General features: G+C 41.5%; 1 protein-coding gene across 1 annotated transcript; it reads left to right on the forward strand.

Annotated features, from left to right (window-relative positions):
* The first annotated feature begins 6,312 nt into the window (after positions 1 to 6,312).
* LOC141620178 (uncharacterized) lies at positions 6,313 to 11,425 on the forward strand. The gene is made up of 10 exons (XM_074437115.1): positions 6,313 to 6,679; positions 6,796 to 6,875; positions 6,979 to 7,272; positions 7,362 to 7,645; positions 7,733 to 7,918; positions 8,095 to 8,249; positions 8,456 to 8,583; positions 9,158 to 9,286; positions 10,832 to 10,891; positions 11,276 to 11,425. The coding sequence occupies exons 1-10, from the start codon at positions 6,313 to 6,315 to the stop codon at positions 11,423 to 11,425; spliced, it is 1,833 nt and encodes a 610-aa protein (XP_074293216.1).
* The last annotated feature ends 10,932 nt before the right edge of the window (positions 11,426 to 22,357 follow it).

The following is a 22,357-nucleotide window of genomic DNA, read 5'->3' on the forward strand; positions in this document are numbered from 1 at the left end:
GAGAGAAGTGCAAAATATCTTTAGAGTACTTTGGATGGAGGGGTTGTACAACCTAGCGAAGACAAGCTACCGTCACCTTACCCTTAAGTTCTTAAGCTCACTTGCCTACAATAAAGGATACCTCATTTCATTTGACTAATGATGTGTTTGAGGACCACTTGGGTGTGGGGAAGAGGACCAAGTTTACCCATGATAAGGTGGAGAAAAACATGAAGGCCACCAAGTATTTTGACCTATACACGAGTTAACCACCTCGTCTTGAGGATCTTTTTACGTCTCTTGACCTATGTCCTTTGTGGGAGGAGGGACCTGAGTAAGCTTAAATCGACGAAGGTGTTGCTTTTGAGCTCTTACCTAAACCCCTACCGTGAGGGACGCTTCTAGTTTAGCGTTGTATCCATGATGTGCCTAGATTTTGGGAGAATGACTAAGTAGGATAAGTGCTCCTTAGATTGCGGTGCCTTAGTGACTAGGTTGGTAAAGAGGTTGTTGGATTATGAACCGGGAGAGGCAGATTGGCCCATGTACATTGATGTGCCATACTTTGATATCGATTACTTGAAGTACCTCAATTGTCCTGTAGATTGGAAGGAGAAGGGTGTCTATACATGGAAGGTTGACGAGGATTGGTACATGAAAATCCTCATACAAGGGAGATTGCCCGAGACCGAACATTTGCAAGAGGTGGGATCGCCTCGCCCTCCTGCCAACCGCTACACCATTCCTATTGACTCACCTATGCCCCTGCTGATGAGAATATGGAGCAGACTACCCCATCACCACCCCATATTCCCTTTGTGCAAGCTCTTCCGTCCTCCATTATGCCTATGCCACCTCCGCCCTACACTGGAGGATATGCCCAACTCCCGCCTAACTATGATCATAATTACAGTATGGCGGACCTTATCCAACGGTGAACACCGACCTTGTTATGAGGGACATGCATGAGATGGCTTGGAACCAAGGTGTGAGACCTTCTCACCGCCCTAGCTATTGGTCCAGAGAGGGAAATACCACGGGTGTTTTTAGAGCTTATGGTGTTGCTCCATTGGAGTGGGGTACTAGGTTTCCTCACGGTGATGGACATTTGCTTGGTCCTTGGGCAGGACCTTATTATGCTAGTGGGAGCTTCTTTGGCAATGCTTCCCAAGGAGGTGGGAGCGGGGAAAGCGCGTCCGGAGCGACGGCGAAGGCTATAAAGAACGATGGTGCCGATAATGAGGAGGAGCAAGTAGAGGAAGAGGAGGAAGGGAATGAGGAGCGTGAAGAAGAGGGAGAGCAAGCTGAAGGAGAGGAGGAGATAGCAAAGAAGGAAGGAGCTTTGGTGCGATGGGTAAAGAATCTTAGCAAAAAGAGGAAGTCGTCCCATTAGCCTTGATGTTTGTGAGTCAATCTTAGCATGACATCCGTATCGGTTTGGAATTTGGATAACTTATTTTAGTGTGTTGTAATCATGGACATAAGGCCAAGACTTATTTGCATTTGGTTACTGGATGGGGTGTTAGTCATCATTGACACTCATTTGCTTTTGTGTGGTAGAGTAGACGAGTTTGGATGTGATTTTTAGCCCAAATAGTTTCTGCCCAGATGACACTTGACTGAGTGCCCAGTTCCCCAGTTCACTCGACCGAGTGTCGTCTACTCGGCCGAGTAACCCCTTTTACTCGACCGGGTGGACCATTTATTTCCCGTTTTGCCAATACTCGACCAAGTATTGAGTAGGTGTTCTTGTTTTGTGACTTTACCGAACTCCTTGTAGCTGGGTGGGCGTAGAAATCTTGCAGGATTGGTTTTCATGAATTGTATACATTTGACAATATTGCTTGGTGTGCTATTATTTCAAGGAGTTTTTAATTAACAAGTAGCAACATGGCATGACTAGATAGGCAACAATTAACAAGTAGCAACACACAGATGTACAATTTTGACGCTTTAATACGTCGTCAATTATATTATTGGCGCTTATTATTTGTGTTGAGAGTTCATTTTCTTTTTTACCCTCCAATCTTTGAGAGTGAACTAGAGTTTTAAAAGCAATCAAATTACAACACATTGAACAAGCAATATAAGGAGAACCCCATTACAAAAGCTGAAATTATGCATTCAAAACACCCGTGTAGTAATAACAAATGTAAATGTTCACTCTAAAAAAAATTGATTCCAAGGAAAATTTGCTAATTAAATGAGATACAACTATACAAGTTCACACAAAAAGCTCATCTAGTAATAATCTACACTGCTGCTTGCTCCCATCTTTTTGCCGAATTAGAAGTTTTCCTCTTCTCATATTTCTCTTAGCTGCCAACCTGTTAGATGTAAGAGATAGTATAATATTAACTATACTTAATTGTCTCAAAAATAATACTCCCTCCCTTCCGGTCATTTGTTATCCTTTGATTTTGGCACAAAGATCAAGAAAAGAGGAGATGGCAAATTACTAAATGACATGTGGCCAAATTAAATGTGAATGACCAAATTGTTCATCAAATACATTCTTAAAATAGAAAGGACAACAATTGACTGAGACACCCCAAAATAGAAAAGGACAACAAATGACCGGAACAGAGGGATTATTAAATATACTTTATCATCCCAAAAATAAATAGCACAAGAAGCTAGTGTACTTGTATACTTGATCCAATGAACATGATGAGAAAAAAAAAACGAAGCAATGGCATTAAAAAAAATTGTAGTACTCTCTACTCTGTAGTCCTTATTGCTAAGTGTGCAAGGGCTAACCTATAAAAACTATGAATAATGGATACGTCCAAGACATCTTAAGCACAACTCTACAACTCTTATACAAAGTTTACGAGCAATCTTGTATTTCTCATCCATATAACACAAAAAAATGGTAATAGGCAGTACAAGATAGTAAGTAAGAACGAATATAGATATATTACCTCTCATGCGTGTTCCTCACGTAAGTGTCATTGCTCTTGAAAAAGAATCAGTCGTGCCAGTTAACAACTTTCACGCATTTAGCCTTCGTTTACTTGCAAAATAAGACATGGTCATAGAACCTTTTAATTTAGTACTCTATAGTCTATAGTAGAAAAAGAACAAAATCAAAGTTTGCACAACCAAGATGAACCAAACATATGTTAAATAGACTAATTTTATCCAAAATTTGTAGTTATTTAAATTTTAAATCACAAGTATCTTTAGATTATAACATTTGCCTAAATTAAACGTAATGTAAACTAAGAATTCGGTAGAGGGAGTAATGAAAGTGTCAGAGGTAACTTGATACTTTCCTAAATCAATGACGTGATGACAATTATGCAAAGGAATATAGAAAATACAATGGCGAAACAACCAACATTAAGCACTAGGCAGGCAGACTCTTTTGCTACTTAGCCATCTATTGATCTGTCACAGTTAGTCTAACACAAAAGCCATATTGACATTCATCTCTCACAAATAAAAGAATAAATATTTCTATATACATGGTGGTGAACATAGAAACCATGCCAATGTAAAGGCAAACACGTTTTAAAAGTTTTACTTGTGGAAATCAAACTTTGTTTTTGTCTTCCAAAAAAGTCGTGTGGCAAATGTCTGAGGTCTTGCGTCAATCCAGGTGCAACACAATAAAATACTCTTGGAGTCACAAAATTTAACAATTATAAACCACAACTATCATTATGAACAAAGGTAGCTCGACCTAACAACATGTTTGACGTTTAAGAGGCCATACAAATATCCAATGTTAGAAGTTAGAGAAATGCTTACCAACTCTTTGAGCAGTATGGTTGATAGCAACATGCTTGAAAACAGCCCTCCAATCAGGCCTAGCATAATGTGTCTTGACCCTAGTCCCACAGACAATATCCTTGCCATTTTTAAAATGATGTAGGGACTAAATCATGGCGATCAAAGCAGATCTGGCAATCGATCATAAAATGGATATATCAAGAACATTGATCGAACCTTCTAAAGATACTATGACAGACACGGAAATTGGATAGACTATGTCTGATGAATCATATTTATATACACTTTTATGACTCTCTTTAAGTTTTTTTTTTTATGCGGCTTGCGTGCTAATTACGTTATTTATATGCCTTTTACATTAGAATGTCGGTATTAGCGTTATTTGGTGTTTAAATGCAGGAATGATGCATTTATGAAGCAAATGAGTAAAGTGGAGCACCGCAAAATTAGCATGACGGAATACACGAAGCATGGCACTGTAACACCTCTATACACCAAGGTGCCTTACCAAGACTACCCTAGCACATGGAGATGCTACCATCTCGGTTACCTGAGACATAGTAATCAAAGTAAACCATAAAGAAACGTACTTTAAAAAAATAAATTTAATGTTCGTACGATGAAACCAACTAAAAGTGAATTACAACTGTTCTCAAAACCGCAAACCAACTAAGTAAAACTGTCTTAACAAAACACAGCGAAAGACTAAAGACTCTGATAAGTGGTGACTCTATCCCCAGCTAGATCCCGTGCGTACTCCAAAGAAATACGTGCTAATCAACTGCTCACCATCCCCGAATGGATCACCACAGTTTTCAAAACATTTAAACGGGGCCAGTTACTGCATAAATAAAATAAGAAATCAATCAATAAAATATGAGAGAGAATCTAGAGAAAGAAAAGCTCTGAAATTAAGGAAAAAACACAAAAAAAAAGAAAAAATAGAAACCCTAGATTTGTGTGCGCAGTCATGGTGATTGCTGCTCGATCTGCATCGTCCCTTCATCGTACTGTCACCAAATCACCCCAAATTCAAAAAAAAAAAAAAATGTTACTTCGTCCTCTTCTTCTAACCAAATTAATAAACCTTCTGATGTCGATACTAGAAAGACGAAAAATTTGAATGAGATTACTGGTGTTGCTCCTTTTAATTTGGATTCTATTTAAATTGATAAGTCTGGGGAAGGATTGTATGTTCAGGGCAAAAAGAAAGCTGTTCTGGAACGAATTGAAGAAGAGCCTGAGGATTTGGTGCAATTTACCGTTGAAGATGTACAGGAGGAGCTTAATTACTGGAAATCTTCTGTGTATTGCTTCATTCTGGGGGCAAATCCACCCTGGGAAATCATTGAAGGTTTTGTTCGACGAATCTGGGCAAACTATCCAATTGACAAGGTATCCTTCTTGCCAAATGGTATTTTTTTGGTTCGTTTTACTTCTGAGGCTAGTAAGTTGGTTGTGCTTAAGCAAGGGCATTATTTGTTTGATAATAAGCCACTTATAGTTAGAAGTTGGGATTCTAATGCTCAACTTAACAAGGATGATGTGAAGAAGGTACCTATGTGGGTAAGAATACTGGACCTTCCTTTGAAATACTGGGGTAAATATTTACCTCGAATTGCTGGCTTGAGAGGTAAATTTTTAAGAAGTGACCCATCCACTGAAGGGAAAACAAGGTTAGGTTTTGCTAGAGTTTCACTGGAAGTTCCTTTTGGTGAAAACTTACCTGATTTTGTTAAATTTTTGGATGAGGATGGTCATGTTGTTAAGCAGGCTATTGAATGTGAATGGAAACCCATTCTGTGTGGTGTTTGTGGAGGAACTGGTCATGCTAGTGAGCATTGCAGGAAGCCAAAACCAAAACCTCAGAAACCTGCTGCTCAACCACAACAGAAATGGGTCCAAAAGAAACCTGTTATGGCTAAGGCTGTGTCTCAACCTGTTTCTCATATTGGGAATGACTCTGTCATACAGCCTGTTCCTTTGCCCACACCAAAGCCTGTTTCCCATATAGTTGGGTCTGCTGGCCCCTCTGGTACGGCTAAAACTCCAGAGGAAGTTCAGCATAAGCTACAGGTGACATGGAATAAAATGGAACATATCAACAAGCAAACACCCCTGCCAAACCTCTTGATATTAGTAGGAGGGACATCATTGTTGCTGGGAAATCTTCATCCAATTTTAGGGAGTATACATTTATTGATGCTTTGAACAATGTTACCCCTAAAGTTTGTATTGGTACGAATGGCAGTGCATTACTCCCACCTGGGAGTAAAGCATAGCCTTAGTTTTTGGAATATTAGGGGACGAAACAACTTATCTAAGCAAAAACATATTAAGTGGTTCTTACATTCTCATCAGGTAAGTTTGTTTGGTCTCCTTGAGACAAAGGTAAAGCCTTTGTCTCTAAATGCTATAAGAAATAATATGTGTGATGGCTGGTCTATTTCTACCAATACCTCTTGCCATCCTGGAGGAAGAATATGGGTGCTATTGAAACCAAACATTTATAATGTTAATTTTCTTCATTATAGTGCTCAAGCAATTCATATGAAAATTACTTAGATAAACACTGCCTTTCAATTTCATTGTACTATGGTTTATGCATTCAATGACACCATTGCTAGGAAGGATTTCTGGTCTGATGTTTCTACTTATGCTGCTAACATTACTGGTCCTTTGTTATTATGTGGAGATTTTAATTGTGTGCTTACCCCAACTGAAAGACTTGGGGGTCAAACTACTATAGAGGAAATTGAAGACTTTCAAGCTTGTGTTGATCACTGTGCCTTAATAGATAGTCCTGCTACTGGCTCCTTTTACACCTGGAACAATAAGCAGGATCCATCTACTAGGGTTTATTCTCGTCTGGATAGAGTGTTGGTAAATCAAGAAGGGCTTCAGGCCAGAACTGTTGCATATGCTAATTTTTTCAATGAAGGATATTTTGACCATTCTCCTTGTATTATTCATGATTCTACCACCTCTTTTACTGGGAGAAAGAGTTTCAATTTTTTTAACATGTGGAGTAAAGTCCCTGAATTCTTACCCTGTGTTCAACAAATATGGAATATTCAGTGACAGGGTACCAAAATGTTTCAAGTAGTCATAAAATTGAAGAGTTTAAAGCAACCTTTGAAAAATTTGAACAAGCATTTGTTTGCTGACATTGAAAATAGCACAATTCATGCTTGGAAGGACTTGGATACCATTTAAACTGCTTTGCATATGAACCCTACTGATTCTGCTCTTATTGATCAGGAAAGAGAAGCCCTTAAAACTTACAGAGATCTTCAAACTGCCTCTGATAGCTTCCTCCTTCAGAAATCTAAGGCAACATGGGTTAATCAAGGGGACAATAATACCAAATATTTTCATAGTGTCCTGAAGAATAGACATGTCCAATCTAAAATTTTCAGGATCACTAATATTGAGGGGCATACGCATACTGATGGGGATAAAATCCAGCAAGCTTTCCTCAGCTATTATCACCAATTGCTTGGAACTACTGCTACTACCACCCCTGTTGGTGTCCCTGTGGTCCAGCTGGGTAAGGTATGTACTCCTGAGCATTGGGATATTTTGATGCAACCTGTAGTAAAAGTGAGGTCAAGAATGCTATTTTTTAAAACTCAAACCACAAGGCTCCTGGCCCTGATGGTTTTTCAAGTGCATTCTTCAAAGACTCTTGGTCTATTATTGGGGATGAGGTGTGTTTTGTTGTGCTTGACTTTTTTGCCAATGGGAAATTGCTTCAGCAGGTGAACCATACCTTCATTACTCTCCTTCCTAAAGTTGACCTCTCCCAAAATGTTACTCAATATCGGCCTATTGCCTGTTGTAATGTTATTTACAAGGTTATTTCAAAAATCCTTGCCTCTAGATTGTCCAAAATTCTTCCTGATATTATAAGCCCTAACCAAGGAGGGTTTGTGAAAGGTAGGATAATCATTGAGAACATTTTAATCTGACAAGATCTTGTGAGGCTCTATAATATGAAATATGTGTCACCTAGATGCTTGATGAAGGTTGACCTCAAGAAGGCTTATGACTCTGTGAATTGGAGCTTTTTGGAACAAATACTTGATGCTTTGCATTTCCCTCCTCCTTTTATTCAGTTAGTGATGACTTGTGTAAGGACTGCCTCTTACTCCTTAGTCTTGAATGGCATGAATTTTGGGTATTTTAAAGGGGGCCAAAGGTTTGAGGCAGGGGGACCCCCTCTCCCCTCTTCTTTTCACTATCACTATGGAGTATTTAAGTAGGATTTTTAGACTATATAACCACCACAATGTCCTTCAAATTCCATCCCTTCTATGGTAGTCTTCAATTATCCCACCTTCTATTTGCTAATGATTTACTTCTCTTTTCTAAAAGTGATATCCATTCAATCATGATTCTTTTGAGAGCTTTTGCTACCTTCTCTATAGCTACTGGTTTGCAAATGAATTCTGTGAAATCTAATATTTATTTTAATGGAGTTCATCATTCTGTGAAGGCTGATGTCATTGAGGTGTCTGGGTTTGTGGAAGGTACCTTGCCTTTCAAATATCTAGGTGTACCTATTGTCTCTGGCAGGATCTCTCACAAACACTGTGCTATCTTAATTGACAAGGTTACAGCCAGAATCAGAGGGTTTAGTGCAAAAAAACTTTCTTATTGTGGCAGGCTAACCTTGGTAAATGTCGTGTTGACTTCTTTGTATAGCTATTGGGCTACTATTTTTGTAATTCCTAAGGGTGTGCTCAGAAGGATAGTTCCACAGAATACTTGAGGTCACCTCCAGTAAGCTGGGAAAACTTGAGTGTACCTAAATGTGAAGGAGGTCTTGGTGTTAGGAACATTTATTACTGGAATGCAGCTACGGTTGGCAAACTTGTTTGGTGGATCTAATCAAAACCTGATGCTCTTTGGGTTAGATGGGTCAACCACATTTACATTAAGGGTAGTCCTTGGTCTTCTTACTCCCCTAAACCAGATGTGGCTTAGAGTTGGAAGTTTATCTACAAAATCAAAAACAGATTCCCTTTGGTTTTTAATGCTGGTTTGTGGAATACTAACTCTGCTAGGTATTCTTTATCCAGTGGATATGATTTGATCATGAACCATTATCATCTGGTTCCTTGGTACAAGTATATTTGGAATCCCTGGAGTGTGCCTAAACACACTTTCATTAATTGGTTGATTACAAGAGAGGCCCTGTGTTTGAAGGATAAATTGTTTCAGCTGGGTATTTGTCACGATGATGTGTGCTTGGTGTGTGGTTTGGATGTTGAGACTCATATACATCTTTTTCACCAGTGCCATTACATCAGAAGAATTCTTGGGATGATCAGTGTAAAGCTCTCCATTCGATTTCCCTCAACTGCTATCTTGCGATGGGTTCATAGCAAGCCTTGGTCAAAGATTAAAAATAAGGTTACTATTTGCTTGGATTCAGGCTGCATACTATATGGTTTGGATTCAGCGTAACAAAGTACTTGTTGATGGAGCCCTAGCTCATCCAGATAGGGTAGTCCCTGATATTATTAGCATGATGAAAATTAGATGTATGTCTTGGCTTCAAAATGTAATGTCCTTAAGTGATAAGGCGTGGATAATTATGATTAGCTCCTAATTATAATCATCCATATCCTTCAAATTGTACCATTAGTTGGTAGTTTGTAATAGTTTGTTCATTGATTTTAATGGAATGCTAACCTTTCACCAAAAAAAAAAAATCAACAACATCCAATTACACAATCACATTACTCCAACTCCATCTCCTCTCCAATCATCTGACTACACACTAAAGTGTGTAGCCCTGCCAAAATACCCATCACAACAGATATTCCCCGCCACCAGTAGGGACCGCAGCCGTACCACCCAAGCCCCGGTCAACACCATAGAGCGAATAACCCATGTTCATTAATGTGCACATCCCCCTTGTGACGTGAACCACAAGGGGCGAATCAAGGGCGTGAAGCCACTCCCGCAAGTGACTCCACTCACGCGAGGGTGCACTTCGCGAACCACAGACAAACAAACAATCAATCCACAATATCAACGTAAACAAACCAATTCCAATTAACAATAACAATAATCATGCCAATCAACCAACCATGTCATCTTATAATATTTACACAGTCAAATAAGTAGAGTAAACCCTACCTTTTCGCAATCTGCTATAACTGCAGCCAATCACACAAATGTAAAAAAGTACCACATCGTCACTGTTTGGGTAAAAAATTTACCGATTTATTAATTTAATTAGTGAGTGAAAATGATCGATCTATGGCCGATGACAGAATGAATGCAACGAATTTAACGAGCGAAAGAGCAACGAAATAAAAGATTGACACGCGGAGTTTTGGTGACGCGGAAAACCCCATGTGGGAACAACTGCGTCGGGAGTCGGAATCCCACCAATTTGGCACTATAATCGATACGGTATTATGCAAGTAAGGAAATACAAGGATTAATTTACTAGCGGGATATTGCTTAATAAAGACGGGATGTTGAGTGTGAGAGTGTTGGTGTGTGGAATGAGATCCCCATTAGTTTGCTTTTTCTCTCCTTTATATAGTGGTTGATTGCTAGGGTTTGAGTCACAAAATCCTCCCTGCTTTTGCTCCTGAAATCCTGCGTCGGTTACACCAGAATAGGATATAGTTGCTTGACCCATTCAACGCCCCATTAAATGCTCCTTTAAATTCTCCACTAAATGCTCCCCCTAAGACTAGCCGTTATTGACTTTTTCCATTGAATGCTCCAATCTCCATATTGCTTCTCCTGCATCCGCGTCCAAGTTCCTGTTCCAGATTTGTAACTGCCATAACCCATTTAATAGGGAGTATAATTGCTTTTATTTGCTCCTAGCTTGTAAAATAAGACGCATGTGGACTCTTTTTGGTTTGACTAATCTGATGGCCTTCATTTGTCCACGTCATCCATCCCATCTTTTTTATTCTCTCAAATAGATGCTTGCCACGTCGTCTATCTAATAAAATTGTAATTTTTGTCCCTAACAATTGCCCCCAATTTCCTTCTCGGCTTCAAGGTGATGAGGGAAATTAGTCCTTCAGGTTTTGGATGCTGCTGCCATTCTACTGGAACCTCTATTGCCATTCTGCAGGAAAAAGCTGCTGCTGCTCGAAAATTCACCATCTTCCGGGATCTGCTAATTAAGCCCAAGGTTACTTTGGAAATAATTCTGCCTCAGAAGAGGAAGAAGACCGCTGGGGGTCCTCCTAAGCCTGCTGAGAATTAAAAGGCAGACTCTGCTTCTGCCTCTAGAGCCAGCATCAGAAAGAGGCCTGTTATTGACTCGGCCACAAAGTCTACTTCTATCGAGATTGCTCCACTTGGAACAACGCCCCCTATCCCTGGGTCTGCTCCACACTTTGGCTCTGTTTTCTGCTTCTGGGAGTACTCCTATTTCTAGGTCTAACTTTGCACCTGGATCTATTGTTGTTGGTGTTCTTCCCGAGGTAGTACTTAGGCTCCCATGGAATTTCGACAAGTTCAGATCCACAAGAAACTTAGATTATCTTGACCAGATGTTGCTTCCTGGCCCTAGATCAATGTTAGAGAAGAGGCCTTTACGGGGGGGGGGGGGGATGCCGAAGAACCTACAGTTGTCCCACCTGCTGAGGAAGATGTGACTTCGGTTGCTCCTGGTACTCAGACTGCTGCTTCTGAGATTGTAGAGCATATTGACCTGGAGTAGTGGTAGTTTCCTGCAGTTGAAACTTATTTTGCTTTTTAGCTAGTATTTGTCCCTGCGGGGCGTAGTATTTTGTTTAATTTTTGATAAATAATTCGGTGTACTTTGGTCTTATTCAGAGGACCAGATGTATTTTGTCATTCTGACGGACTTTTATGCATTACATCTAAATGCAGTATTTATGCTGTAGGAATACTTAATTTGTGTCGTACCATTTCTAGTGTACTTTTGATTTGTGCATGCACTTTTTACGCTGTATGTTTGGCCATTGCTGTTTGATTGCGGGCTCTGGGATCTCGTTTGTCCACTCAGTCGGAGGAGCCAGGCTTGCGTGGGTGCTAATACAGCGCGAGAGACTAGTTGTCTTGATTGTACGTGCTTAGCCACGGACACACGCCTTCTGTAATAAATGCAAGATCCACCAGATTAGTTTGCACTTTTATTCAAATAGCCATTTATTTGAATGAACATTTTAAATAATAATAATTTTTATACTAACTTTGTGAAAAAGAATCCGAATATTTAAAGCATTAACATCGATGAACGTTTGAAAATAAAGTTTCTAACGCTAAAACGAAAGATCATCTAAAACGAAAGGGCCTTTGCATTCCAAAATATATGTAGGAAACTTTTTCAGAGCCAGAGAACGTTTAAGGCAAAATTTAGAACCTGGCGGAGTTGCATCTAGTAGACTGAGTACCCAGTTTTTGACCATGCTGGTCGCTTAGGTGAAATACTTTTTCAAGTGGATGATGTTCCAGGATCAGGGAACCATTTGTCCTTCTATAGTAATGAGTCGGTATGCTCCATTTCCGACTATGCTTTCTACTTTGTACGGCCCCTCCCAGTTGTAGGCGAATTTTCCTGCTTGCCGGTTCTTGGTATTCTGGAAGACTTTTTTCAGGACCGGTCTCCTACCTGCAGGGTTCTTACCTTTACATTCTTGTTATAGCTCTTGGCCACTGTTTGTCGATACGAAGCCATCCTGATCTGGGCGCTGGTTCTGAGCTCGTCTACCGTGTCTAGACTTCTTGCCATTTCCACCTAGTTCCGGTCTTCTGTTATGCATCCGTACCTGTTGGTTAGGACCTTTACCTTGGACGGAATGACTGCTTCACCTCCAAACACCAGGCTAAAAGGTGTTTGTCCTGTTGCGACCTTAGGTGTGGTTCTGTCTGTCCAGAGGACCAGAGGTAGCTCCTCTGCCCATTTGCCCCTTCTCTCCTCCAGCTTCTTTTTTAGTTTTTCCACAATAATCTTATTGCTGGATTTGGCTTGTCCGTTGGACTGGGGGTTCCTGGGAGTAGACTTCTGCAGTGAGATATTCTACCTAGCACAAAAAGTTTATGTCTTATTTCCAAAAAATTGAGAGCCTTTATCACATATAATCTCATATGGAATGCCAAACCTGCATATGATATTGCATTTAATGAAAGATATAACATGGGTTTCTCTAACCTGGGAGGATGATTCTGCTTCTTTTCATTTGGAGAAGTAGTCCGTCATGCCGAGTATATATACCTTGTTCCCTAGTGCCTTGGGCAATGGTCCCACGATGTCCATTCCCCACTTCATGACGGGCCAGGGCGAGATGACCGGGAGCAGAGGTTCTGCTGGCTGGTGGCTGACGTGAGCATGCCTCTGGCAGGCATCGCATTTCGTTGCGAACTTCACGACATCTTTGCGCATTGTGTGGCAGAAGTATCCTTGCCTCAGTGTCTTCTTGGACAGGCTCGTTTCCCCTGCATAATTTCCACATTCTTCACTGTAGATTGCATGCAAAATACCCTAAGATTCTTTCCGATCCAGACATCCGAGGTAGGGTCCAGTGAGATATTTCTTGAACAAGACACCATCAATTAGTATGAATCTGGATGCATTCATTTTGAAGCTCCTTACCTCCTTTTTGTTTCCTGGTAGGATGTCATCCTGTAGCCAGTCTTGGTACAGTTTCCTCCAGTCCGTAGTTTCTTCCTCACTGTTGGTAATGCACAACACTCCTGCTTCATGTTCAGGTTTCAGTATTGCTGGCTCCAGCACGTGGACAATTGGTATTGTGGAGATGGCACCTGCTTTGAACATTGCCCCAGGGTGGCTAGGGCGTCTGCTTCTGTATTCTGGTCTCTGGTAATTTGCTTGATGTTGAACATAGCAAATATGGGGGTCAACTCTTTTGCTACGTCTAGGTATGCTATCATCCTGGATTCCCTGGCTTCATAGGAGTCATTTACATGGTTAACTATAAGTTTGGAATCACTGCAAACCTTGAGGTGTTTGATTTTCAGATCCAGAGCCAACCTCAGACCCAGGATCAAGGCCTCGTATTTTGCTTCGTTAATTGTGGCCTTGAATTCACATCGTACCGCCTGGACTATGAGGTCTCCCTGAGGTGATATGAGGACCAATCCTACTCCTACGCCTCTTGCGTTGGAGGCTCCGTCTACATGCAGCCCCCACAACAGTTCTCCTTTATCTTCCTCCAGGTTCAGGATGTCTTATTCCGCTTGGGTTTGGAGAGCTGGGCAGAAGTCAGACACAAAATCTGCCAGAGGCTGAGACTTTATTGCTGTACGAGGCTCAAATTTCAAGTTATAACCGCTCAGGTGCACGGACCATTTAGCCATCCTTCTCGCCAATTCTGGTTTCCTCATGATAGTCTTAAGAGGGTAATTAGTTATGACGTAAATGGTATGAGACTCAAAATAAGGACGTAATTTATAGGATGCTGTAACGAGTGCAAGGATGAGTTTTTCAAGCGATGTGTACCCAGTCTCTGCAAGAAGCAGAGACTAACTGACGTAGTATACTGGATGCTCTGATCCCTCCTGCTCTCGTACTAGCACTGCACTTAATACTGCTTTTGTGACTGATAGATACAGGAATAATGGTTCTCCTGGCTCTAACTTTAATATGAGTGGTGGAGTGCTGAGATAATGTTTTAACTCCTGGAATGCTTTCTTATGCTCCTCTGTCCACTCAAATCTTTGGCTCTTTCTGAGTATCTCGTAAAACAACGACCTGCATCTGTCCGAGGACCTAGATATGAACCTGTTTAGGGCTGCCACTCTTGAGGTCAGGCGCTGCACGTCTTTTGGTTTCTGAGGTGACTCCAGCTGCAGAATTGCTCTGATTTGTTTGGTGTTGGCCTCTATCCCCCTCTAGGTCATCATGTACCCCAGGAATTTTCCACTGGAGACCCCGAAGGTACACTTTGTCGGATTCAGATTAATCTGGTATTTTCTTAAGGTGCTGAAAGTATCGGCCAGGTGCTCTATTTGTTGTGAAGCCTGCTTTGATTTTACGACCATATCGTCGATGTATACTTCCTTAGTTTGGCCTATTTGCTCTTTAAACATCAAGTTCACCAGCCTTTGATAGGTGGATCCTGAATTTTTAAGTCCAAAAGGCATGACATTATAGCAATAGATACCTCGCTCGGACCTGAATGCCGTCTTTTCCTGGTCGCCAGGGTGCATCTTTATCTGGTTGTAACTGCTCCAGGCATCCATGAATGTGAGCATCTCGTGACCTGCAGTGGCATCCACCATGGAGTCTATGTGTGGTAGTGGAAACGGATCTCTTGGGCAAGCCTTGTTTAAATTTGTAAAATCGATGCAGACCCTCCACTTGTCATTCTTGTTTGGGACCACCACCACGTTGGACAACCATTCTGGATATTTTACCTCTCGAATTTTTTTTTGCAGCGAGTAGATTATCTACTTCCTAGTTTATGACCTAGTTCCTTTTAGAAGCAAACTTCCTTCTTTTCTGCTGTACAGGTTTATAGCTTGCATCCACACTTAGCTTATGGGTTATCACATTTGGATCTATCCCTATCATATCATTATATGACCAAGCAAAACAGTCCATGTTAGTTCTCAACAACTGAACGAGTTCTTGGCGAATGTTACCTGTACATTCTGATACAATCAGCATGATTTGTTCTGGGTGCAGCACGTCAAGGGTGACTTCGTCTAGTTCTGCCTGCGGGAGCTTAATGAATTCCTCCTGGATGCGCTGGCTCTGTAATTTATATCCAGGCGGGCTGGCCGTCGATTTCAGAGCTACTTTATAGCAATCCTTAGCCCTCTCCTGGTCTCCACGTATCTTTTGCACACCCAGGGTGTTGAAAACTTTAGACACTGGTGGTATGTCGAAGGTATCGCCTTCATCTCGTGGATCTAGGGCCTGCCAAGGATAACATTTTAAGTAGAGGGTCCATCACTAACCAAGTACCTTACCTTCTTGTTAACTCCTCCGGCGTAGGTTGAAATGACAATTTCTCCTAGGGAATGCTTCGTCTCGCCATTGAAACCAACCAAGGGAATAGCCTTCTATGCTAGGTCTTTCTCACTGAATCCCATGCCCTTAAGTGTCTCTAGCATGATTAGATGACGGAACTTCCGGTATCTACTAGAATCTTTTTCACCTCGCAATTCCCTATTGGGAGCATGATGATTAAGGCATCATGGTGCCGTTCTGGAGCAGACTGTGCATCTGTTTCATCAAAGATAACTGATGCCAGGTCCTGGCGACTGATTCTGCAAGAATACTCTAGTTTGTCTCCCTTTGCTTCAGCGGCATGCCTCTTTGCTGCTAAGTATGTCAATCCGCATAACTCCGAGCCACCTGCAATGACATTCACAGTTCTAGTACATTGAGGAGGAGGGGATGGTAGAATCAGATCCGTGGAGTTGACTCTGGTTGTGCCTCTAGTTAGGAGGTGATCCAGATTTCCTCGATCGTAATGGTATTTGACTTCCTTCCTCAGAGAGTGGCATTCGTCTGTATCGTGGATGTTGCTGCCATAGAACTCACACTTTTTGCCGGTATCCTTTCCACTACTGGAGTATCTTTTTGTTGGAGGCTTGGGCCATCTAACTCTGCGACCCAGCTCCTACAGGGCTTTGAACAAACCTGCAAGATTGGTGGTGAAACAATACTCGCTTACCTTTGGAAGCAAGTCTGTGTTGTCTTTCCCTTCTGTGCTTCCAAAAACTTTGTTTACGCTTCTGCTTTAGGGTTTGGATCTTTCGCTCCTTTTCTCCACCGGGGACTTTCTGGATATGGAGTCTGAATCATAAGTGGATCTTCTGGGTCCAGAGTCCTCCTCCAGTCTCATAACAGCAATCGCCTTCGTTTGTACTTCCTCAAAGGTAGTGCACGGATGTTTGGTCAGGTCTTTGTATAAATCTGAATCCTGGTGCAGCCCTTGGTGGAAGGCTTCTATAGCGGTTGTTATATCGCACCCTGGAATAACCACCTTACCCTTGTTAAAGTTGTTCAAATAATCACGAGTGGATTCCTCAAACCTTTGCACTATTCGGTAGAGGTCACTGGTCTGCTTCTCTGGCTTTCTGCTGCTGGCGAACTGCTGGTTGAATGCATTGACCAAGTCGGCAAAGCTGGTTATGCTTTTATTGGGCGGGCTGATGAACCACTGCAAGGCTGCTCCAGATAAGGTTCATCCAAATCCTTTTCACATACAAGCTTCCTTTAAGGGCCCTGTTGCAGTTATCACCATCATTTTCTACTTGTAGTGGTTGATGTGATCGAGTGGGTCTGTATTCCCGTCATAGAGCGTCATGGCTGGTGGTACACATCCTTTGGGAACGTCGAAGAGGGCTATATCGTCCACGAAGGGAGAGTCTGCATATCTATCTCATGCTGCTTTCTCTAATGGACGTGCTACACCTGGTATCCTATACATCAGGTCCCTTAGCTCCATATATTGCTGCTCCAGCGAACTACCTGCTCCTGCAAGGGGGTTATAAACAGGCGGGAAGGAACCAACTAATGGGTTGATGATTCTAATCTAATAAAAGCAATAAACAAGCAACAAAAGGAAAGATGTAAACAAATGATTAAAAGTGCTAGGATATCATGGGTTCATAAGGAAATCATGGGAGTTGATCATACAAACATGTTCTCAATTATTAGAAAGCAATTATTGTTGTAAAGGAACCGAGTTGGTTTATGTCTTACGGTTCTTAGGAAGAGTTGGGTCCCGGAGCCGAATCGATTAGATTGTATAACACCTACAAGTCGACTTACTTTTCCCCTAATCACTTCTATGCATGGTCTAACAAGACTCGAATTGGTTTATATCTTACAAGTCAAGTTGAATAGATAAGAGATGGTTGTAAATGCAAGGATTCATAGGCTTAGCATTTCATCAAACATAACATGTGCATAGGTTGACATCACAACAAGCAAGCAAATTAATTATGTGAACATATTAGATTAAGCATGAATCAATCCCCATGTTGGTTTCCATAATTACCCATTAATCCTAGCTAAGAGACTACTCACTCATTATCAAGTTTGACATACTAACAAGGTTGTCAATCATATTAACAAGGCAAAACATGATGAACAAGTAAGAAAGATTAACAATAATTAAAACAAGGATTAAGAGAATTATACCAATGGAGATTCCAAAATAATAATGCAAAGAATAATAGAAGTACTTGATGATTGATGGAAGGTTGTCAATCTCCCAATAAACCCAAATGATCTTCTAATTACCCAATAATAAACTTGAATTACTCAATAATAAACTTGAACAATAATTAAAGGAAAGATTAATGTATGATTTGTGGAAAGATTAAAGAGTAATCTATTCTAATCTACTCTTAATGAAAGCTTAACCTAATCTAAAGAAGGATTGAATTAATTTAATGAAAACTTGATTGTTTGATTATTACAAGTGGGGTATATATAGTAGAGCATCATTAGGTTAAGCAAGGGTAAAATAGTAAATTAACAATGCTAATTGTTGGCTAGGGAATCGCTCCTCTCAAAAAAAAGTTGCGGGTCTCCTTTTTGCTAGTCTTTCAAAAATATGCGCGGATCATGGTTCACGTAGCAATGAAGAACTTCCTGTACAGGAATACGCTCGTCCCGAGATGAAAACGAGCATCCAGAGCTTCAACCCGAGCGGGTTGAAATTGACCCGAGCGGGTTCATCAGTATCCTGCTCCAGATAGGCTTGACCCGCGCGGGTTGAGCTGCTATTCCCTTTCTTTTTGCTTTTAAGCCTAAGATGCCTCTATATACTCTTTATTTCTTCTTCCTTGGTCATCATTCTTGCCTCCTCTTCATACTTAGTCCAACAAATATCGTCAACAAGCTTCCAAATATGCATGAAAGACGGGAATTTCCGCCTTATTATCTCATTTCCTACAAAACATATAAAATGCACTAGGAAAGCAAAATAGAAAGCATTTGACGGGTAAAATGGTCATGAAATGTTATAAAATTATGCAAAATAGGGTTAATTAGGGGACTAAATGTGCGCAAATATTGTTCACATCACCAACAGGAGTACCTCCTAACCAAGGTCCTCCAGAAAATTGGCCAGATGCTGGATGACTAGTCATTAGTGTTGCACTGACTATAGATTCAGGCTGCCATCCCGGTGTCTGTTGTAGACCTCCGACCCATGCTCCACTAGTGAACTGGCTATCTGATGGAACTGCTGCATTGATGATAGCTCCAGATTGCCATCCTGATGCCTGGTGCACGGGAATACCTGCAAAAGGTGGAAAGTCAAACCTTGATGGAGTGCTAAACAAGGCATTACCAAGTGTCTGCTGCAGGCTGGGTGGATTGTCAAATGACAAGCGTCCCAATCCCCTTCGCTCGATGGGTTCACTGGGTGCTACTCCTGCAAGATCTAGTTTGGTGACCAATTCTGATGGAATTGGTCGACTTGATCCTCCACCGATGGCCAGATTCAGAGCCTCAGGAGTCGATGCTAGTTTAGGCTGGACTGCTGTCACGATCTGGGCGATCAGTTTCTGATTGTCTTTCCTCAAATCCTCAAAGGCCTGGCGCGGAGTATTCATCCCCTGAATCATCAGTTGCATTGGGTCAAGCAATGGAGGTCCCCTGCTTCTGGGAACTCCTGCAGATGATCCCTCCTGGATCTGGACCCCGGGAAAAGTTTAACTTCTGCTGGGACTGCTTCCCTGTTAGATCTGGGCCGACTAGGTACACCTGCTGCCTTGGGTATCTACGGCGGCTTAAGAGGCAGAGGCATGGTTCTGGGTGACATGCTGATGGAGACCATCTGGCTGGATGCTCGAGGCGCACTCACTGATCCTGCACATGCAGAGTGGGAGGGGGGCGGGGGTCTTGCTCCAGAAGATAGCGCTGACATACTCTGGCTGCTGGATGGATTCTGACTGGTTTCAGACATGGGGATGGTCAGGTTAGGTCTTGTGATATTTAGCTATAGAAAATAATCACTATGCCCCACGGTGGGCGCCAAACTATTTTGGTAAAAAAATTACCGAGTTATTAATTTAATTAGTGAGTGATAATGTTCGATCTATGGCCGATGACAAAATGAATGCAAAGAATTTAACGAGCGAAAGAGCAACGAAATAAAAGATTGACACGTGGAGTTTTGGTGACGCGGAAAACCCGATGTGGGAACAACCGCGGGGGGAGTCGGAATCCCACAAATTTGGCACTATAATCAATACGGTATTATGCAAGTAAGGAAATACAAGGAATAATTTACTAGCGGGATATTGCTTAATGAAGACAGGATGTCGAGTGTGAGAGTGTTGGTGTGTGGAATGAGATTCCCATTAGTTTGCTTTTTCTCTCCTTTATATAGTGGTTGATTGCTTGGGTTTGAGTCACAACATCCTCCCTGCTTCTGCTCCTGAAATCATGCGTCGGTTACACCAGAATAGGATATAGTTGTTTGACCCCTTCCATGCCCTATTAAATGCTCCTTTAAATTCTCCACTAAACGCTCCCCCTAAGATTAGCCGCTATTGACTTTTTCCATTAAATGCCCCAATCACCATATTCCTTCTCTTGCATCTACGTCCAGGTTCCTGCTCCATATTTGTAACTTCCATAACCCATTTAATAAGGAGTATAATTGCTTTGACTTGCTCCTAGCTTGTAAAATAAGACACATGTGGACTCTTTTTGGTTTGACTAATCTGATGGTCTTTATTTGTCCACGTCATCAATCCCATTTTTTTATTCTCACCAATAGATGCTTTCCACGTCGTCTATCTAACAAAATTGTAATTTTTGTGCCTAATAGTCACCTACAACAATAATCAACAATTACACATCATAAATCAATCTCTACCCAAAACCCCAAAACCCTCAATTAGGGTTAGAGCAATCTTAACAAAGCGATATAAAAACAACACAAGGGAGTTACTGTAACACCCCCTTCTTACCCGGCCAAAGTAATTGGGAGATGTTATCTTCTCGGTTTCCCAAGGTAGTGAAATCGGAGGCACAATTGAGAAACAATTAACATAAATATGTATTTAGTAGATTACATAGGCATAATTGAATACGTGAAATGAATAATACAACTCATGACTACTAAACTAATCTAGTCGACTAAGCTTGACTCGAATGTCATCACGGCTCGTCCCCGTCTCCCGCAAGCAACTAAAGCTAACCTGTGAACAACTGCTCCCCATATGATTGGAAATATCATATGGATCGATAAAGGCCACCCCGGAAACAGGTGACATTTACACGGACACAACAAACGTCAGTTTCAATACACAATTATAGCACACAACTCGGTAAGTGTAGACGCGACATAATCATGTGAATGAGACTCGACTATACAATCACCACACCGGTACCGGGACACGCCCAGACGTACCCATAACCACCGGTGCCTGGGATACGCCCACGACACCCCCATCTCACACAAAGGATTCGGGACATGCCCAGACGTACCGGGTCCAGAAGCCAATCAGATCCCCTACGAGACGTCGTGCCTCAACCAAACGAGTCCCTCCGTGACTCAAGTTATTATTGTGCACACCCGCCTTGGATTGGGAAGCTCCAAGGGGCGACCCGAGTGCAAGACGGTTTCCCAACCGTCTTACGTCTCCTTAACAATCAAGTATCACCACCAAAGACCTCCAACACAACACAATCACAACCATGCATGACAAATGGAAGAACAACATTTAACATATGACCAAATTCATGACTTCAATCCCACATACATACCAACCGACTCATGAATGCACTAGTGAGGAAAGACACCCAAATATGCATACACAATATTGAAACCGAGTAGGATAACCTACCTTTTAGCATAATCCACAAGCTAATCGAAATCACCAAGTATCCATCTCATAAATCTTACATAAATCATGTAATAACTATCACAATTCACTCTATACTAAATTACAACATAAAATCCCTTATTATTATTTACTAACTATTTATTTTACATAACTAAAGACTAATTAACCTCTCTTAGTAAACTCTAACTCGAATTTACTCATAAGACAAAGAGGAAAAGGTGATATTTCTACTTACAAATGTAGATCGGGACATAGGAGAGGTTTTCCACCATTAATCCAAGATTGAAGACCAAGGGAAAGGCATTTGGGAGCATTTTAGAGAGAAGGGAGAGGGTTTTGGTGTAAGAAGGAAGGAGGAGAAGAATTAATGAGATAGGGGTTGGATATATTGAAATCCCGAATTTTCTTTCTCGGGTACAGCTCAGCTCCACTCGACCGAGTGGCACTCACTTGGTCGAGTATACCCTTACTCGACCGAGTGCCAACTCACTTGGTCCACTAGGGGTTCTACTCGGTCCACTGGAAGTCTACTACGTCTAGTTTAGGTCTTACTTGGTCTTGTAGGAGGATCATACTATACTTCCGAGTACATGTGTCTTCCCTCACGTGTCCCTCGGCCTAAGTACGGGTATCACAAATGTCGGGTATTACAATCTTCCCCCCTTAAAATGAACTTCATCCCCGAAGTTCGCCACTCACTCTCTTTTACAATATTCCTCGGTTCTCGTGTGTTCTCTTGCCATCATCGCTCTTGTTGTTACACAAATATATCTTATCTATCCTAGGTCTTGTTCATTCTCAATACTTTGCCACGTATCGTGCTCTTTCTTTTCTAAATTTT

Source organism: Silene latifolia, chromosome X (assembly GCF_048544455.1).
Source record: "Silene latifolia isolate original U9 population chromosome X, ASM4854445v1, whole genome shotgun sequence".
Classification (NCBI taxonomy): domain Eukaryota; kingdom Viridiplantae; phylum Streptophyta; class Magnoliopsida; order Caryophyllales; family Caryophyllaceae; genus Silene; species Silene latifolia.

What these genes read in the sequence shown, in the direction of transcription:
- LOC141620178 (XM_074437115.1), top strand. Translation starts at nt 6,313, where the DNA reads ATGGTTTATGCATTCAATGACACCATTGCTAGGAAGGATTTCTGGTCT. An exon ending in TATTTTAAAGGGGGCCAAAG is followed by an intron (nt 7,919 to 8,094) that starts GTTTGAGGCAGG and finishes CTTTTCTAAAAG; the next exon opens with TGATATCCATTCAATCATGA. An exon ending in GGTGTCTGGGTTTGTGGAAG is followed by an intron (nt 8,250 to 8,455) that starts GTACCTTGCCTT and finishes GTAATTCCTAAG; the next exon opens with GGTGTGCTCAGAAGGATAGT.